General features: G+C 38.5%; 1 protein-coding gene across 6 annotated transcripts in view; it reads left to right on the top strand.

Annotated features, from left to right (window-relative positions):
- Positions 1-20,397, top strand: part of ENOX1 (ecto-NOX disulfide-thiol exchanger 1) — a 361,330-nt gene that overhangs the window by 263,573 nt on the left and 77,360 nt on the right. For all 6 annotated transcript variants that reach the window (XM_084530082.1, XM_084530077.1, XM_084530081.1 and 3 more), the window contains 2 exons: positions 3,026-3,259; positions 14,007-14,219. In XM_084530082.1, the coding sequence (XP_084386208.1) occupies positions 3,026-3,259; positions 14,007-14,219 (447 nt within the window). The remainder of the gene's footprint in view (positions 1-3,025; positions 3,260-14,006; positions 14,220-20,397) is intronic.

A 20,397-nucleotide genomic window follows, 5' to 3' on the forward strand; every position in this document is an offset into this window, starting at 1 on the left:
TGCGTTTGGTCCTGTAGTGTCCCCCATTCCTGATTTAGGAGGATGCAAGAAGCCATGCCAAAAAGGCATTTACATTTTTTTTTTTTTTTTTGTGAAGGGAAAGATGCCAAGCCCTGAGCAGCTTGATATAATTTTGAAACCAACCCTGCTCTGAGGAGGGGATTGGACTAGATGATGCCCAAGGTCCCTTCTGACTAAGGTCAGTCTAGGTTTCTGTGCCTGGGGAAACCACTGTCTGACTGGCCATCTTCAGTCTTAGCAGTTAAACAAGCAATGCAATTTTCTCAATGTGGTTCACTGCCAATTTCAAAACTCTATTAATTTGGAGGCACTTAAACTGGTTACCTGAGGGAGCCATTTGTCCAGTGCTACAGAGGATACTGTGTTTTGGACTTCAATTTACACCATTTGTGTTTTTTCCCACTATCCCCATTTACTTCAAAAATAAGGTAAGACTTCAGTAAGACTCAACTTTGCAGGTGCACGCACAAGGTGTAGATAGAGTGTCCTTTCCAGTAGTTCTTTGTTCAGAATAAGTGGGGCTTTGAGGACCATAAGGGTCGTGCTTCCTACAGGACTGCATTTCTCAGTGTGTCCATACCCAGTGTGCTCCAGCCAAGGGAGGCAAAAGACAAGGGAGAGGAAGAGAGACTGTGTCTTCCTGGAAAGTGCAGCCCAGATGGGAGATCTAATTTTAGGTTCACGAGACCTGACACCCTGGCAGTGTCCTTTCACATTGCTGATAATGCTGTTTTGGCACAGAACAGTCACTATTTGAGGAATGCATCTTGGGGAGAAACATTTGTCATGGTTATCAGAGTAACTGCACCAATGACCCCTTCATGCCTACACCCCTGTGAATAAAACCCCCAAATTACCTTCTTATTAGTTCAGATCTCCAGGTCTGACAGGTCACCCACACCCTTCTTCTGTTATGTTTCAATGGATAAAGTGTACAGCTATGTTTAAGACCACAAGTACCCTTATTGTAGAGAAAGTAGTGTGTATTCCGCTGAGCAAGAGAAAGCTGTGCAAAGTAGAGGACATGTTAAAGTGACAGACAAACCCCTTGTTAACCTCTCTGCACCATAAGCTTGTGCACCTTGGAGACCAGTCTTGGTCTGGTCCATAGAAGTTTTTGTCACCTTCAGGCTTTGAGGGACCTCTGAGATGCTTAACTTGAGCTTTCCATCTAGAGTTCTTGATGGAACATGAAAGACATACCTCTTCCTCACTGAACAACTACTTAGCTGAACTCCACAAGATGCCTGAAAGGAAAATGTCAAGCAAAAGGCACACAGATTGTTATTTGTTTGTTTGTTTTTCTCTTTTTGTTTTGTTTTGAAAGGGTCATTACATATGTGGATATCTTTGAAGCTGTGGTTTCATGTGTGCTGTAGTACAGCCAGTCCCTTGTATCCATACATCAAGATGTTTTTACAGCAGTAAAACAAACAGAGCATGCCTAGATACGCATTTTTGCGAAGATGCTCCTACTCTATTACACAAGCCTTAACTTTGCTGTCCCTGGAGAGAGTTTGAAAGGGAGTTTTAACTTAGGTGTGAGGTGCTGAAGCTCTTCAAACCACAGGCAAATCATAAGACTGAAAGGTAGGTTCTTTTGGATTGATGTTCAAATGGAAGAAACACCACTTTTTCTGCCATTTTTAACAGCGGCTTCCTGTCCCTGGGGCTATTTCACAATGGTTATAGTAGTGCATGTTTCTGAAGAGCCTCTGATGTACCAGCTCAGCACAGAGTTCATTTCCATAGCATCCCATGATTTGAGAATGCTGCCGGGATGTTCTCCTCCTGAGGCCACTACAGCATGTTGACATGGGGAAATTTGAGCTAGTCCTGTGCAGACTAATTAGTTTTACCTGTATCTGAAGGCTCTGTTTACAGCTTTCTATCTGGGGTTCTCTCATCTTCCCTGCATCAGCATTTTAAAAGTTAGAGAAACTGCTCTGTGAGTAACTTTCAGTCTTCAAAATAAAACTAGAAAAAAGGTTGATGCCCAGCATATGCTCTTCCACACTATGGGCATGAAAGTCTCCTTCTATAGCTTTGATGTGATTTGTTCATCCTTTGAATGCAGTCAAGGGCTTCAGTACAGGGCAGGGCCCTGTTGTGCTGTTATATAGGCTCTGACTTAAACAAAGCCTTTGTAGTCTGGTAGCTTTAGCATATGACACATCGACCAAATTATGAATATGTAGAAGATTGCTAAAGATGAGATGTGACAGATTTCATTATTAGTTTTGAAAAAGGTCTTGCAAATGTCTAATAAATCCCTCCATGCTCTTAAAATTAGTTTAAAGAATGCTCAACTTAATGTTTTTTTGAATTATTATTGACTTTATATCAGATTAACTTGTAGGTGGTTTATGTTTGATGCCAGATTATTGAGATGTGGTATTTTCAATTGGGAGGCTTCAAAATTTGAGATCTAACATCAACACAGATATGACATCACCCTTTTTTGTGACCCAGAAATTTACATAGCACACTTTTCTCATTCATTTATGGTCATAGTGTTATAAATTTCAGACTTTTCCCACACTTCTTATTCCATTGGCAGGCTGGAAAGTAAAGCTAAACTGTACATGACCTAAACAGGATCAGGAGAAGGACTTTACATTCAAACAAACATAGTTTGTTTAGTATTTGTTTTTGTTTAACTGGCCTTTGCTTTTAGAAATGTTAGGAGTATCAGCTAGAAAAATGATATACTTGGAGTGACTTCTAAGCAGGAATGTAGATTCTGTACCTTTGGGGTTACTTTTTCATCTCATCTATTACGTTGATAGGTGATGCAGAAAATTACAAGGAGGAAAAAAAAAAAAAAAAAAAAAAAAAAAGTGGATGAATGTTTATCTTCCTGTAAAAGCATAATGATCAATAGACCTTGCATAGATAAGGGGGAATATGTGAATGTACATTTTAACTGCACTTGAGGGGAAAAAAATAAAGAAAAAATAAGCAAAGAAGTCCTGCAACAGTTAGTTCTGCTTGTTGGTTTCAGGTTACCGCATGAGATTAGGATCTAGCACAGACAAAAAGGATTCAGGTCGCCTTCATGTTGATTTTGCTCAGGCAAGAGATGACTTTTATGAATGGGAATGCAAACAAAGAATGCTGGCCCGAGAAGAACGCCACAGACGCAAAATGGAAGAAGACAGACTGCGCCCTCCTTCTCCTCCGGCAATAATGCATTATTCCGAACACGAAGCTGCTTTGCTGGCTGAAAAATTGAAAGGTAAGCAGCATTTGATACTTTGCAGTGCATTATGCCTTAAAAGCAGGAGCCATCCAGAAGTCAGAACAGGGGAGGTGATTTCTCTCCAATGTATTTCATTACCTGACCTGTTAGCCTTTCCCTATTCCTCTGCCATTTTTATGTCAGTGGTAATGATACTCACCCACCTGCTAGGAATGTATAGCATCTGTCCATCTAGCTGTGCTTTAACAGCCAAAACACAACTTTTAGAAAACTATAGAGTGGGGTTTTTTTCTACTCAATTAATGTCATCATCTGCTTTGGAAATTATCTCATAATAAGACAGGTTGTTACACACATCCTTCATATTAAAACCCTTATTCTTAAAATGCTTCTATTTCACTGGGAGATATTTTATTATATTACATGCATGTGAGTATCCTAACTCCTGTTATTTAAATTGCCTTCATGAACCACATTTTAACATTGCCTCAGTTGCAGTGGCACAATTTATCTCTGGCACACACCATCCATTCTTTCATTCCCTCTTTAGGGGTAGAAGTACATGCGCAAGATAACGTATTGTTTTCTTCATGGTTTGCTTGCTTATTTGTTTTTGTCTGGGAACACTCGCCAAGTTAGTATTTTATAAAGTTGAAGCTTAATGATTTCTGTCTTTTAAAGTTAACAAACAAAGCAAGAAGCAAAGAAATAAAAATATTCATAGTAAAGAAATAATAAAAAGTCACATAAACAACGCCTCATACCTCTTAGAGTTGTGTTTGTTTTCATTAAGCATTTAGCAACTGTGTTTGGCATTCTTTCCCCATGTGGTAGCCAAGCACATTACTTTACTGTGTGCCAGGTCACAAGAAACTGATTCTTGCCACTGTTTCGGAATTACACAGATTAGACATAGGGTATCTAGCTGTCAACACGCTGGCCTCTGTTCTAACTATGAAACGTGTTTGGGAAGCTGCAGGAGGACATTGCAAAGTGTTGCATCCTTGGAGCATGGAGCAGAGATGCACCCTACTGTCTCGTTGAGTACTGCATTGGTTACTGTTACATCAGCTGCTTGCTAGTTTGGCTTACTGATATTCTGACCACATATGCTTCACTATTAAATAACACTTTAAATAACTGAGAGATTGGTAAAATAACCCAGAGGGATTGATAGACCAGGAGAAAAGGAAGAATGAAGTCCATGTATAAGAATTTTTATTTCTTACCTAGCTTCCAGTCCAGCTTCTCTAGAGGTTATGCAATACAATACAGCTTTAGATCCATCTGTTCCCAGAATCTGTTTTCAATTGAATATTTTAGAAGTTAATCTTTTATAGGGAAGTTTTTCTTTATGTAGCAAGGCCTAGAGGTTTCCTGAACTAAGCCAGAAAATGCAAGAAGTCTGGGCAATTTCTTCCATATGGCTGGCCATTGCTTAGGGCAAATGAATGTGGGTTTTTGCAAGATGTTTCAGACACTTATATTTAGAATAGTTTTTCTTTTCAATCTGGGAAGTTTCCATGCTTAATTAAAGCTTATTCCAAGTTTTTAGAGCTTTGGTTCTCTTGAAGGACATTTGACCAGAGCTTGTCATATATTCACAAGTTTAATATAGCAATGTTTTGATCATGATAGAGGCCAACTACTTCTCTGGAAATTAAAATAAACTTTTGGAAACATACAGAACTAAATATAAGAAATTAAGAAACCAAAATGTTAAGATTATTTTTAAAGGGTTAAAAATCACTATAATCCAGCAGCAAAACATATTGCAGTTTTAAGAATGGTTTTAATTAACCATTGACTTTTAGTGAGATTAACAGCACCAGTTCTGTGTCTGTACAGACTGTTGAAGATGGAGAATGCAAAGAAGCCCCCTCCATTCTCACTGGGTTGTCTCCTGTACTAGGTACTCTAGAAAGGAGAAATGCAATCCAGTAATTTCACTGGTGCATGCTGCTGCATTTCCAATAGCATCTTGGCACCTATGAGGGAGAGCGTAGAATATTAAAACCTCCCTTGGGCAACACAGATTCACCATGAGCCCCTGTGTGACATCCTAAAACTAGAGGTAAATCTACAGTCTCTTACTCTGACAAGGGTCAGTTCATGTCATCACACACTCAGAATTTAAATGTGGGCTTCAGTGAAGCTAACAGAAGATATATATATGCATATATTTATACATACGTATATTTATAAACTTGGGGTCAAAATATCATTTCTCTGGGTAGCACCAGATTTGCATTGCTTCAAAATCCTGGACAATCCATCCATCAAAATATATCTGTTCTTGGAAGGATTTACCTTGAAAGACTGGTTGTTGAGCAGATGCCTTGCAGTTATTTTCTTAAGGAAAGTCATGACCTTCCCATGGTACTCACTTCAAAAGTGTTCTGAGCTCTGTTGCTAACTCATGAGGTAGAGTTGCAGGTGCCCAACATGCAGGCTGCAGCACCTGCAGTGACTCCAGAACTTCACTGAGCAACACTAGCTGAAAAGCAAGCCAAGATAGCTAAACATCTGTCATCCCAAGATACTGCTCTGCAATCACAGATGTAGACAACTTGGTCTGAGTCCAAGGAACTTTTGTTGTCATAATAACCTTGGAAATTCCTGACAGCAAGGAAATCTGTTGGTGAGCAGAGATGAACTAGGCTCATCAGATAGTTCTCTGTTATGGTCTTTAGATATTGATTGTGTCTATAATAGAGGTGACAATATCTTTTTTCACCTCCCACAAACTGCAGCATAAGACTTAAAGAAATCATTGTTTTTGTGTACCAGACTTGGCTGCAAAATCTCATCCCAGTATTGCCAGCTTATTCCTATTTATCTCATGTGCTAAAGACACCTGATGTGGCAGTAACTGGCAGATAATTTTGAATTTTGTATAGGGAGTTATTTTTTCCCTTTTTTGACCTTTCAAACCACTAAAGTCGACTTGAAGGGAGAATAATTAATTAATTAATTTAAAAAAAAGGTTTTTTTTGTTTTTTTTTTTTTGTTTGTTTGTTTTTTGTTTTTAATAGTAAAGCAAAATTTCACTTTTTCAAAAGGTGCTTTTCAAACCTCATTTTTGACTCAATTATTCCAAAGTTGGATGTAAATATGCAAATAGTTTCAAAGGCCATTGTCTGATCACCAAGGAGTAAGATAAAAGCTAAGCCCAACTTGGGTTAATTAAACTTCTAGCTTGCTTTCTGAGATCCTCTTGCCTTAGTTAAAAGTCTGTGTTTCCTCAAAAAAGTCTCAATAATTTTGTAGATATGATTTCTGAAAAATCAGGATCTCTTACAGTGAAATGTTACCGTCAACGTGAACTGTTCTCCTTAAAGAGCTTTGAGAATAGTCCTTGAGTTCTTACGCAAACAAACACATCAAAATATTATGCCTTTTGCTATTATATTATAAAAATGTGACCTTCTTTTCTTCTGGTTCATTGCAGCTTTCTTGTTTCATGCATGTATTTCAGATTTTGATTCCTCGGTATTAAATCAGATGTGTTATTACTGCGCAGTGAGATGTGTCGATAGATATTTGGGATCAAATTTGCATATTCTTACATCTGTTTTCCTGGGTGCTGTATAAATGGTTGAGTAACGTGGTGCCCAGAACATCACACAACTAGAGATGAACTGAACCTTTCATCTTTAAGTGTAATGCTGCTCTGTCAGGTGTATTGGAACAAATCATTTTAATCTGTGTGCTTATGACATTTGTGTTTCAAAGCAGAGTTTCAAACGTTATGGTATTCTTAATTCAAGCATATCTGTACCTAATGGTATCATCTTCAGAAATCACTTCTTGCAAATAAGCTCCCTTAAAATGTTACGTCTGTCTTATTTGCTGCAAGTAGTTACATAGTTCCACCATTTAACAAAGACATCTCTTCTTATCTGACTATCTGTTTTTTAAATATTTTGCGAAAAAGAGACATAAACATCTGCAAGTCATATGCAATACCCTGATATTTACCTCCGTTTTAAATACAGTGTCTCTTTATGAGCACAGGAAAGTTATTCTTGTGGTATTCCATTTAAAAAAAATATATAATAATTTGAAAAATTGAGAAGCTGCTGCTTTGCCAGGCACTGTATTATCCCCTGAAGAGAGAACAGATTGGAAATTTAAATAAATAGATGGCAGTTACAGTAGAGTGAACTAACTGGGGATGCATCTTGTGCAAGATTCAGGTAACATCAAGCCTGACAATCTCAACCCTTGAACATCGTTTGAAATATAAACAACATTTAATTGCTTGGGAAATAGGATATTTCACTGAGAAGAAAACTGCGCTGTTGTCGGTCTTGCTCTGCACTTGAGAGCCAGATTTGGGGAGTGCTGCAGACACAGCATAGTTATCCAGAGAGGCAGGTCTCACACTGATGGGATAGAGCTCAGCACCAGTCCGTGTCGAAGAGGGAGGCAAAGCTGAGATCCTCCTAACAACTCTAATGTGTTCCAGGTTTAATTGTCGCTGAAAGACTCCAGACCTTTTTTTAGCACAGTCTTTTTTTATTAGTAGTATATCAAGGCACAGACCTACAATAGACATGCTTTGAGGCTTTAGCATCAAATCTGTTCGCTCACCCTCCCTGTTCCTTAAGATTATCATCTTCTCCTTCCTTCTTCCATATGCTGCTGACATCTGCTGTGGCACTATACATCTGGCTCAGAGTGCATCAGTCAGGGGCTACGAGCAGGCACATTGCAAGGGTGGTTTTGTCTCCTGGCAAAAGAGCGGAAGGTGGGTTCAGCTATCAGTGGCCTAATAACCCACTTCACTTGGTACCTCATTCTGTAAACCTGCAAGAAATACATTTGCTGTTAAGTGTGTTACCAAAAGTGCCCTCCCTCACCTAATCTGTATTATATCAATGCAAATTTTAAGGTTTTATTATAAACCCACTTGATTAAATGTGCAGCACTGCAAAACGACTCGAGTTAATTACTATGAACTGGGAAATTGCAGCTCACTGATCTGAAAGTTTGTGGTGTGATTTTTGAGAAATAGGGAGGAAACTCAGTACCTTCATAATTACTTTTTATTGGCAATAATGGCATCAGCAGGATAAGATAATGGATTTCTCTGTCTCACACAAAACACCTACCCCTAGAAGAATCTTGCATGACTGAATTTGGAAGGAGTTTGGTGATACAGGGAGGAGAGATTTCCTTTTAAGATATCTTTTAGTAAACATACATATATATATGTATAATCTAGTTTCACTTACTCATTTATTACATAACTGCAAAAGTTTCTCTAGGGTAGCATATAGTTAAGAAAGAGTAAGGTGGATGATTAATCTTTCTTTAAAGTAACTCTTTGGCAGTAAGAATATTTATTCCCAGATTCTCACTTATTATGCAGTACCATTGGGTTAAAATTGCTATTAATCCCCAAAGCACCAGACTGATGTGTGTGGTGTGTGGCACAGTTATATAAAGTATTTGAGCAGGGAAAAAAGAAGGTGAGGGTAGCAGACTGAAGAGTTGTGTTTCTAGGTCAGTGCCAGACACTCTGTGCAGGAGAAGCTCTTAAGCCAAGAGAAAAATAGGTCATCATTGTGGCACCAAGAGTAGCGTGTGCTGGAAAGCAAATTGTTCCTGATGCACAGGGGAACTGGGTTGAACTTGCTGATGAGTGATGTTACTACACCTTTTCTCTGACCCGATTCACCCACATCAGTCACGCACTGGGGTTTGTCATTTTTTGTTTTGAATTCAGTGCTTGCAGCTTAGAAATCTTAGTTACAGTCTAACAAATTATCAGATCAGAAGTCAGATTAACAGTAACCTTGCTCAAACATCCTCACTGCTGCAGTTATATGGAGTGAAGCATTCTGCAACCTGAGTTGGCTTCTGCCCCTTTCCTGTGATAATTGGGCTCAGTTTGACAAACTGGCTGTGGGATGTGATCAGATGGGCAGCTGCAGGCAGACCTGAGGGTGTGTAACCGCCAGCAAGTGGACGGTGCTGAGTTGGTGGGCATGAGGCAGGGGACACATCTTCCTGTGGTACAGCTACAGCTGGCAGAGGACAAGCTGTCAGTCAGAGGCAGATGGATGGGATGCAGCCCATGGATCTTGTCCCCTCTCAATGTACCCTGTGGCACAGACATTCTCAGATGCAGTGATACCTTCAAGAGTTGTTTGTTAACTGGATTTCTTCTGGTCCAGGCAGAGCTTAAAGGCATACCTAGCTCTTCCTGTTTCACAGAAGGGCCAGAGAAAAATGAGATCATTAATGCAAACTAAAGCATATGCAATGAGCATATGCTTTCTAGGTGCAGGCATTAAGATAACGAACAACAGCTCTGTCCTTAAACATCTCCTTGCAAGCCTAAGAGACTGCATTAGGGGAGCAAGATTAGGATCAAGAGATAGTATGTGCTGACTTTGGACAACAGCATGTCCAATAGGACAACACAGAATAGCTATAATTTAGACAGGCTCCCAGGGTTGTGTGAATTATCTCAGGTATTTTTCAAGTGTTTGAAAAAGCCTAGCTTTGGGAAGATACTGACAAAGCTAAAAGCAGCTGTAGTTGCAATGTATGATCTTGCCCTGGCTGAAAGTCCAGCATACAATGTCATTCTTGAAATACAGAAATATAAAGTTGGCTATATTTGGAATATATATACAAATATAAAAATGATAATAATAAGAGTGTTTGAATACCTGGCTTTAGAGTGATGGATTAATCTATCTTCTTTGTAATAGCTAGGGCCTTAGAAACCATCACCCCAGTTGTGAAAGCACCTTATGAAAGTGTTTAACATTGAGAAACAAATAGTCACAAAATTTTAGATTCCTCTGAGCTGAATTCTGCTAGGTGCTACACCAGGGAAACTTCATAAACTGAGAATAAAATCTTTGTTTCCAATGCTTTTTCCCAGTTTGACATTTGCTAGTCATTCTTGTCATAGCTTTTTCTATTAAGAAGTTAGTGCCTGTTGGGGTTGCTTGGAGGTCGTCAAATTATACGCAGAAAAATGCAAAACATTTGTCAACAATTGTTCCCTTTTTTCATAGAAATATCCCTAATGACAGTTTCCCAGACAGCTGTAAGGATGCATTTTCTTTTCTTTATATTTCATTTCATCTAAGTTGTGAGCTAGGATTTGAGTTCCAAATATCTTCTGTTCATATAAGAAGTATCGTACCTCTAGAGGCACTGAGTCTGGCAGCACCTGGAAATCTCCAGCAACAGACACCCAACAATAGGTGGGTATATGAAAAAGTCACAGTGTGCATCACAGCTTGCTGTGTAACTTGAAAACCCAACACATGTACACAAAAGCTGAGTGGGTGTTCTGCAACTGGTGTACTTGTGTAATAGCTGGGATTCCTCAGACCAAATGCTGATGTCTCTTGCAGAGATGTCAATATGAGCAGGGTACCTCAGGCTTCCTTTACAACCGGTTGAGGGAAGCAGGCACTTCTGAGGCACGTTTTGCCTCACCTTCAAGTAGACAGCTAAAACAGGACCAACAAAGCATATCAAGGTAGTGTCCAACTCTTTCCATTGACTGTACCAAGAGTCTGGGTGTACAAACTCAGGTTGACATGAAGGAGGTGAATCCTATCCTACTTACTTAAAAAGTGCTGCAACTTGGAGGAGAGATGATTTAAGTGCAAGAAATAAATTGCTGTGTGCTTATTTTTAAGGAACAATTACATATGAGAGCATTTCTTATATAAAGGAATTTATTTTAAGAGTATGTTTTTAAACAGTGTATATTTACGTGCATCCTACCGCAAGGGAATTATTTTGAACAGAATTAGGAGTTTTGTTTTATTTTTTTAATGAATGGTTGCAATCATAAGATAGTTCATGCTCTGCTTAAATTAGATTCCATCGCTGCATTTCTTCTGCTATTTATCTACTAAATAAAAAATAAATGAACAATCTGGTATAAAAATCTGATTTTCCAAGTGAACCTCTGATTGCTCAGAAAGAGTCCCTGCATTCTGGATGAAGAAAATTAATTCACAGTGAGTTACCTTGTGCCAGTCACTGAGCAGTTGATTTAAGGATAGAAAAATATTTCTATTTTTTCTATTTCTAGAAGGTGAAATAAGGAAATTTTAGAACTGTAGATAAAAGATTTTATTAACTAATGTGCTCCTGTTGTGAATATATTACCCTCTAGCATTTTTTAATGTATCTTCTAATTATGTAATCAATGAAGATTCTGATGTTTACCAATGAAACTTTTTTTCCTGCTAGTACAGAGCTATGAATTAACTATAGCAAGCCCACAGTCCTCTGCAGCTCCTTGGCATTATAGTAAGTCGAAAACAAGTTTTCAGCATGTCCTTTTAAATGGGTTGAATCCATCTGGCAGATGGATGACATGTTTATGTACATCCCTTATACACACCAACTGTGCCTGATAAAAGCAAAACAAAAGAAGGGGTGTTTTCATTTCGTGTAGATTCTGAAGCAAAACAACACATAGCTATGTATTGTGGAGAGACTGAAGTAGGAAAAAGGGAAAATGGCTCTGTGCAAAGAATTTTCCTGATACATTTCCGTGAAATGTTATTGCCCAGTTCTGCATACTTTTTCTTCACAGGTCATGGTGTATCTCTTCAGAGGTGCTTCTGTGCACCATTTCTCCCAACTTTGAGGTTCATGTCTTGGCCCACATTGAATGGGATAATTTACTCAAAATGGTGTTTGATAAATTGGTGGGATGATAAATTATGTGGGATGATACAGATAATGATGTCTACAAAGAAAAAGAAGAACATTCAGCTGCAGTTACTCTCTACTCACAGTCTGTTACATCATTGGAGTTAACAGGTTGATGTCATCCTCAGGGTGACCTGACTCTACAGATTGTTGGAAATTGCATGCTAACATTCCCTAAAGCCATTACAGGTTATTCTTATTGACTACAGTAATTATAATAAACATTATGTTCCAGGAGTGAGTTCTTGGCTGTATTGGATTTGTGACATCCAGCTCCCATGTATTTCAGGAGGCTGAAGCTTGGAGAGTGGTTTGGTTTATCAGTGAAGAGGTTTTGCACAAGTTTTTTTTACATGTATTTTTTCTAAGGCCCATATTCAGACAACTTTACTCATCGGAGCCACTTAATGCATACCTGCTTTGTATACATCCGGGGAAGCTAAAATGTGGAGACAAATCCAAAGGGACAATACAGAAAATGAAGATCCCCAACTACCTCTTCCTCTTCAGAGACAATTACTTAATGAATGATTATGATGATAAATGACATGTTATGTAAAGTCACAACAGACATCATACAGAGAAAGGATGTTATGATGCTCTTATTTTGCATTTTTTTCCAGATATATTGAGTGAATATGCGTTCACAGAGAGCAGAGAGCAAATCCCATTGCTACAGCTGAAAGCATGTTTCAGTTAGTAAGATGCTAAAGATAAGGCAAAGTAAGATCTACTCCTCACAGGCTGTGGGCACAAAGCACAGCACTTTTCCTCTCTGCACTTTAAGCTCTTCACCTCTTAGGGAAGTGATTACTGATTGGAAATAAGAGCCCAAATCATGTCTTGAGTATTAGTATTTCTTTATTCTTTGCACATGGAGTGCAGAGTCTTAGAAACGATGTCCACATTTTTGTATTCTCCTGCACAGTTGGTTAGTTTTAATATTTTCCAATTTTTGTTTTAAATGTCTTTTGGCTACAACTATACTACCTCTCTATACCTTAATGACATACCTTCTACAGAAAGTTGTACCTATCATCTAAAATATATGATGAAATCTAAGCAGCAAGGACCAGATGAACTGTTTAAAATGATTTGTTGGGAAATTGAAGTTTTATAGAATAAAAACCTGAAAAAAAAAAAAAAAGAGAGATAGAATTGCTTAAAAAATGGTTCCACCGGAAGACACTGTTGTACTAACGTTTTCTTGCAGTTTGCTCTAAATGGGACTTAAAAAGGAATGTGTCCTCTTAATCCTGATGAAGCCAGAAGTGCAATGGATGCTGTGTTAAGAGTCTTCTGAGGAAGCAGAGAGCACTGTAAGAGGAAATAAGATTACCTGGGGAAGAAGTATACAAAATTTAGCCACCAGGTTTTGTTAACCTTTCTGCAGAGACATATAACTTCAGTTACGTGAATGCTAATCAAAAAGCAGTAATCCAGGTATTTGCCTGAATTCATTTGGACTCCTTTAAGAAAAATGTTGAAAATAAAGCACAGACAAATTGAAAACACAAAATAAATACAGACACATCATCTGTTCAAAGCAGTTCCTTGTAATTAATGAGTGCTTCAAGCAGAAGTTGTTCAGCCTAGTCATTGTTCATTAATTAAGAATGTGATGGTAGTGAAATCTGTTGACAAAAGTAGGGCTGAGTCCAAGCTCCAAGACTGAGCTTTTGGCCAAAAAGATTAACAAGGATAAATTTCATTTCTTTGGTGATTCTTGTAACATAAAGTTCTCCTCACTCCTCTCTAAGGTCATTTCATATTGCTGAACAGCTTAAGGGAGCTGTTGCAAAAGAGAGGAGTCAGCCCATGGATGTATGTGGTCTGTTTTTTATTGTGAGAAAGCTATTAGAATAAGCAGAAGGCAAGTCTTGAAGGAAGATTTATGAAGCTTCACATGGTAGCATTGGCTTCCTACATCTGATAGAACAAAGGACCCCAAAATTGCCCCAAGTGATATACTGTGAGCATGATTTACAGTGATTTTAATGTGACACAGAGCAGAAAATCTGTTCTTGACAGGATATTTATGTCCGCAATTTAAAACCCAATGTTTTGATTGTTCTAGATGATAGCAAGTTTTCAGAGGCCATCACAGTGCTGCTTACCTGGATTGAGCGAGGCGAGGTGAATCGTCGCTCTGCAAACCAGTTTTATTCGATGGTACAGTCCGCAAACAGCCACGTTCGCCGGCTCATGAATGAAAAGGCAGCTCATGAGCAAGAGATGGAGCAAGCCAAGGAGAGTTTTAAAAATGCCTTAACAGGGATCTTGACACAATGTAAGTAACTCCTTTTTGTCCAGTGGTGTTGTAGTGATGGTGGTGGTGGTGGTAGTGTTTTTTTTTATCATTTTATTTGTTTATTTGGGGGTAAGTAGTTGCAATGCAGTCATATTCTACTTCATGTCCTATTTCATACTCTATGGCAATTGGAGGAACAAGGACCATTCCTAAGAGCTTATTTCTCAAGGTGAGCAAAGTTTCAGTAGTTTTTATTTATTATTATTATTATTATTAGATGAAGACATGCTCTATGCATAATGTCTACAATTACATAGGCGAAACACTTCAGGAACGAACCAGACAGAAGCCTCCCTGCTCTGAAAAAAGATCATGCTTTTGTGGAGAGAAGTGATTTTTAACCTTTGAGTTACAGCTCAGGCCAATTACAGAATAGAGGACAATTAGGTTATATTTTTAACCTGGGTTTAGGCAAAGGCAGTAGGATTCAGAAACTTAGGGATATATTCACAGCATACCAGGCCACCCCCACAGTCGGAGAATATGCTGTACCACTGCTGGCATCAGGACTGCTCAGCTGATGCATTGCCAATATTAATTTGGCAGATAAACTGCCTTAAATATTTAGTGCTGGCAGCTATTTCCTTAGTACAGAAATATAATCAATGAAGTTACCTTAATGGGTTTCCCTCATAAAACAGCAATCATGAAATTTCCCTAGAAGTGTTTTTCAAAGGAAAAAGAGGAGGAAAGAGGAGGAAAGAGAGAAAGAGAAAGAGAAAGAGAAAGAGAAAGAGAAAGAGAAAGAGAAAGAGAAAGAGAAAGAGAAAGAGAAAGAGAAGAGAAGAGAAGAGAAGAGAAGAGAAGAGAAGAGAAGAGAAGAGAAGAGAAGAGAAGAGAAGAGAAGAGAAGAGAAGAGAAGAGAAGAGAAGAGAAGAGAAGAGAAGAGAAGAGAAGAGAAGAGAAGAGAAGAGAAGAGAAGAGAAGAGAAGAGAAGAGAAGAGAAGAGGATTTCATTGTTGCTAGTTTTATCATGTCTATGTAATATCTTTGGGCCCATTTACTTCATCTAACCCCCAAATTGTGAAATAATGTCATGCTCAAGCAAGAAGCTTTATGATATTCAGAAACATGAAGCATGGAACTAGCTTTAATATGCAAGTTAAAAACAAAAACAGACAATTTAACAGATGGTGGGCAATGCAGTTGTTGCATTGCAATTTCTGAATCACACCCCTAATCTTTACATAAAATCTTGAACCCTAAAGGCTCTTCTGCACTATTTTTCTGGCCCAGAAGTGCCTGAAAGCTTCCTGCATAGTTGATGGAGAGCTCAGCACCTCAGAATACCAGTTCAGCCCTAGGAAAACTGTCCTTCTAATTTAAGAGTTTAGACACCTGAACCTAGTAAGAAAGAATAGTAAGTACATTTCTTACTATTCATTAGTAAGAAAGAATCTGGGCCATGAGCATTTGGTTTCTGAGGACATATGTTCAGTGAGTAAATTTTAAAAGTCAGCTAATTCCCCTGGTAATTTGCTAGGCAATGTCATCTCCTGTCTCAGCAACTAGAAAACAGTGTGAGGAGCAGAGACATGGGCACCACACATGCTGTTCAATTTTTGTATGCAACAGCCATCCCCAGTATTCAGAAATACCTTCTTCAGCTGCATTAAAAAAAAAAAAAAAAAAAAAATCCCCCATTGTCAGCAGGCTGAACTTTAGTTAAATCTGTCTAAATTAGCCCGTTTGTCACCAACTGTTGTGGAACATCTGTCACTTGGAAATAGAGATCCCTGTAGTTTCAGGTGGAAACTTGCAGTTTGGCTATCTGGTTTGTTCCTGTAATGTACTGAATGTTGAACTTACAGAAACGACAATAGGTCTGGCTTCAAAACATGAGTCTCAGAGTGATAAAGTCACAGCAATGGCCTGGAAGAAGAGAGTTTCTGGCACGTCTGGCCATTGAGGACAAGGTCAGCAAAAACACAGGCTCAGGGAAAGGTGTTACACGCTGTGGATTTTATAAGAACAAATTTTATGAGCTTTGCAGCTGCTCCACATTGGTTATTTTATAAACATCATAAACATTGGCCATTATTAGCATTAATGTCTTATTAAAATTCTCTGCAAACTTGCTATGAACAGATGGATGATGTTTTGCTTTACACGTGTATATGCCTAAGATTACTAAACGTGGAGAATGTGAAATAAGCTTCCTCTTTTCAAGAATTTTCTTCTATTTGAGTTGATCCAAGGAATGTTTTATGCCTCCTCTTCCATTGTTTTCTCACAACCCTATTTAATGAACTACAATATGTCAATTTATGAAAAAGAATCTGAAAATACTAGGTGTCCAAAATAGGAATGTGGTCTACTAAATACTGCAAAGTGACAAAAAGCACTTCTGCTGTTCTGCAGTAAGGATCCAAAAGTCCAGTGTAATGCTGCAGCTCTGTGGCCATTTGACATATATATTAAAATATTTTTAAAATACTATATATTGCTCCTCTGTTGTGACCTGTGTCAGATGTCCAAGTCTGAGCTGACCACTCTGCCTTCTTTGCAGTGAGCAGAGAAAAATAAGCATTTCCAGAGGAAAAGTCATCAGACCCACCTTGTAGTGCTCTTCCAGCAAGATGAATCTTCCCTTGGAGATGATGCTTTGTTTTTTTCTCTGCTGCCCATAGAGGACTCTTAGAAGACCTAGCTCAGAACCAGATGTCCAACTTTCACATGCATAGTCTGGGGTCAATTAATCCCACTTACTGTGTGCAATCTTAACATAGAAGAACATTGCATAAGGGAAGAACTTGGAGTTAGGTAAAAATGCCAGTGTTGTAGCAGTGAGTAGTATGGGGAGTGAAGAAGAAATAAGTTAAGCAAATGGGCTTGAAGTGCACTCACCTGGAACACATATGCCGTCTATGTGGGTCTCAGTATAAAATGCTTTTTTATTAATGAGGATTAGTGTGGCCAGAATATTTCAGCTTATTGGCCCAGACACTAAAGAAGTACAGGTATTGAAATTCCTGCTACCTATTTCTGCCTTCAGGTATTTAGAAGATTACCAAGCGGATTACCCCTAAAAAATCGGGTCAAGTGTTCAGGACGTGAATTAATTACCTAACCAAGATACTTGTGCCAGGATAATCAGCAAAATAAAGTTTAATACTGCTGTCATACCACCAACTTACAGCCCCTGATTTAAGTTCTACAGGTATTCTTAGTCTCATTATGGTGTTTCTTCAGTTATTTAAAGGATAACAAGAGAAAAATGACCATTTTCTTCTTTGTATTAAGTTAGTTAGTTTTCCTAGATTTGAATCTATGGTTAAAATATGCATTGTTCCATCTTAGTGGTTTGATTTCTAAATTTTTCCACTTGCATTGCACCGTTACATGTGACACTGCTCCTTGCCTTTCCATGCATCTCCTTTTAATTTCCTCCCAAACCACCTTTTCAGCCTTAGGCTTATACATGTTGATCCTCATGTTTAAGAAAAATGAAAGCCCTAGAGACATCTGTGTTGGGTTGTTTTTTAGACTACAGCAAAGCTGCAATTCTTTCCTTTGACTTTCTCATCCATACACCGTAAATTTCATCTACTTCTTATTGAGGTTTCAAACTACTTTGTGCAGTGTCCCTAGATGTTTTCAAAAGTACCTATAGGTGAATGAAGAGCTAAAATCCCATATTCAAATGTAAACTTTTTATCTCAAGGGCCAGAGTTACAGTGGGATGGAAGTACCACCAAACACAGACACACAGTATGATTAACAGAAGTGCCCCATAATTGGGTACTAAGCATTTATTACACTCGGTCTTTTTTGTCAACCTTACTAATGGATGAATATTGAAGGGGCTTAGACATCAAGTTCATATCAGGGGCTATGAATCAGTCTCTCACATGCTATGGGGAACAGTGGGAGTGTGTTTTTTGTCTAAGAACATTGTGGACAGATTACTTCCTTGTCACATGGTAGTTTTCACTATAATTCTGTCCATGGCCTTCAGCAAATTTCAGTGCCTAATGCTTGGAACGATCATTTGGGTAAATATGTTTAAACACCCTGAGTGCTAGGGAAGGAACTGAAGCTAAACCTCTCTCTTTCCAAGAGTGTGCTAAATGGTGTGGTCAGATGCTCTGAAAGGAAGTGTTTATCACCATAGGGTGAAGGTGTTCAGGCACCTCATCCAGAACAATCCCAGCTGGAGGAAGGTGTCTCCCTGTTTCCTGTTATATGGCAAAATGAGAACGCCTATGGCACATCTCCATCCAAGGGATGTGCATAGTCTATCAGCTAGTCACAGCAGTGACCTTATATGCACTCCCAAGTGTGAAGCCCTTCCCCTGTACATTGTAGAAAGCCTGAGCTTTAACCCACCACAGTTAATTACAGATAATCACTAGGGACTTATAACCTGTATAAAAATCCTGAAAGTGTGGATAGACACAGGTTCATCCTATAGGGCAAGCTGTAGTAGAAACCTGCAGTCATTTATTCTACTGTAACTAATAGCAGAAATGTCCTTACCTCATGGTGGACATGAGGTTACTCAACAGGGAAGCCACTTCCCAGAAACCTTGAGATCCCTCTGTGCATTGATTGGCATTAAGGAGAAGAGATATGCTGCAGCTTCTCACCCTACTTGACAAGCAGTAGTTAGTTCATTGGCTCTCAGTAAGCAATTCTTAAAACTAGGATGTAGACCTCTAAATCACTTACACCTATCTAAAAATGGTCATCCTAAATTTTATTCACAATGGCTAACCTTACTGCTGGCATTAGGCAAGCCGGTGGCAATCCAAGGTAGCAATTCCCAGTACTCAAACTGGGCCAGCAGTCCATCCTGATATTTCCAGGGGACCTCATGGACAAGCTACACTTTTTTTTTTTTTTTTTTTTTTTTCCATTTCAGCTACTAAATATCATGCCATCACAATAAGCAGTAAAAGCAGAGCTGTTAAAAAGTTTAGTACATTTTCTAAGTGACAGGATGCAATCTTCACTAGAACTTACAGGGTATTTGTACTGAAAATAGATTTTGCCACTAGCTGAAACTAAAATATCAGTATCTTTTTCTTGGTACAGCTCTAATTCTGATCAGGGATTAAAACCTTGTAGTTTGGGGAAGCTTATGTAGTCTTAAAATGTGAGAATTCATATCTGTGGTTAAAAATGACATTATTAATTCTTTTTTAAAAAATAAAAGACACAACATCTAAATGATTCCCTACCTTTTCCTGGACAGCAATCTGGCTTCTGAGAAGAAAAAACACAGTAATTTTCATTATGTCACCGGTGCAACTTTGTCACAAAAGCCATGGTGATGGCAAAAGAAAACAAACAAACAAAAAAACAAACCAAACCAAAACAAACAAACAAAAAAAAAAACATGTGTATGAATGGTATCCCAGCTTTTCAAGGAGTTTTGATCAGAGTGATATTCTGTGGTTCTCTGAATCTGCTCCTGTGTAGGTGTACTCCTGCACTGGTAGGGTGAAGAAGGATGTGGGAAGGCATCCAAGGTAACTGGAGTATAGACAACAAGTAAGTAAGCAAGTACACAGCATCATCAACAAGTTCATGACAACAATATGTGCCATTGTCTACTTTTATTTTTTTTGAAAATGATCTTAAGATCTGAACTGTGTAGTCCAAATTCATTCTTCTTGTAGATCTTCTTTCCATCTTGCTACTGAGAAAGAATAATTTTCGCTCCACAGTTCAATATATAGGGTGCCTGTCACTTCTTTCTGATGCTAGCAAGCTTGTTTGCTTTCTTGTGTTCTTGGATTTTATCTAAAATGTACCGGGAAGAGAGATATACATCTTTCAAGAAGTCCTGGAACCAAAGAACTTCAAACTGGGAAATTATGCAATTCATCAACTTAACTTGTTGCTAAGCATCCTTAGTAGTTTTATTCATGATACAGAATCTGAGGCTAAATACACCTTTGAGTTTACTCAGTATGGCTATTCATAAAGAAGAATCAAAGCTCTGGGGAGAAAACTGTTTTTCCCCCCTTGGAAAAGTCAGGATTGTCTCCTCAAGTTTCCCCTCTCTCCCTGATGAAGGACCTTAGTGGCAAATTGCTGTTTTCTGACCTTTTGTCAAATGGCAGAGATATATCCAACACATTTCCCTCTCTTCTTGGTTCCCCCATAACTGAAGAGAAATAATTCTGAAGGGAAATACATTCTAAACAGA

The sequence above is a fragment of the Aythya ferina genome, assembly GCF_964211825.1.
Source record: "Aythya ferina genome assembly, chromosome: 1".
Classification (NCBI taxonomy): Eukaryota; Metazoa; Chordata; class Aves; order Anseriformes; family Anatidae; genus Aythya; species Aythya ferina.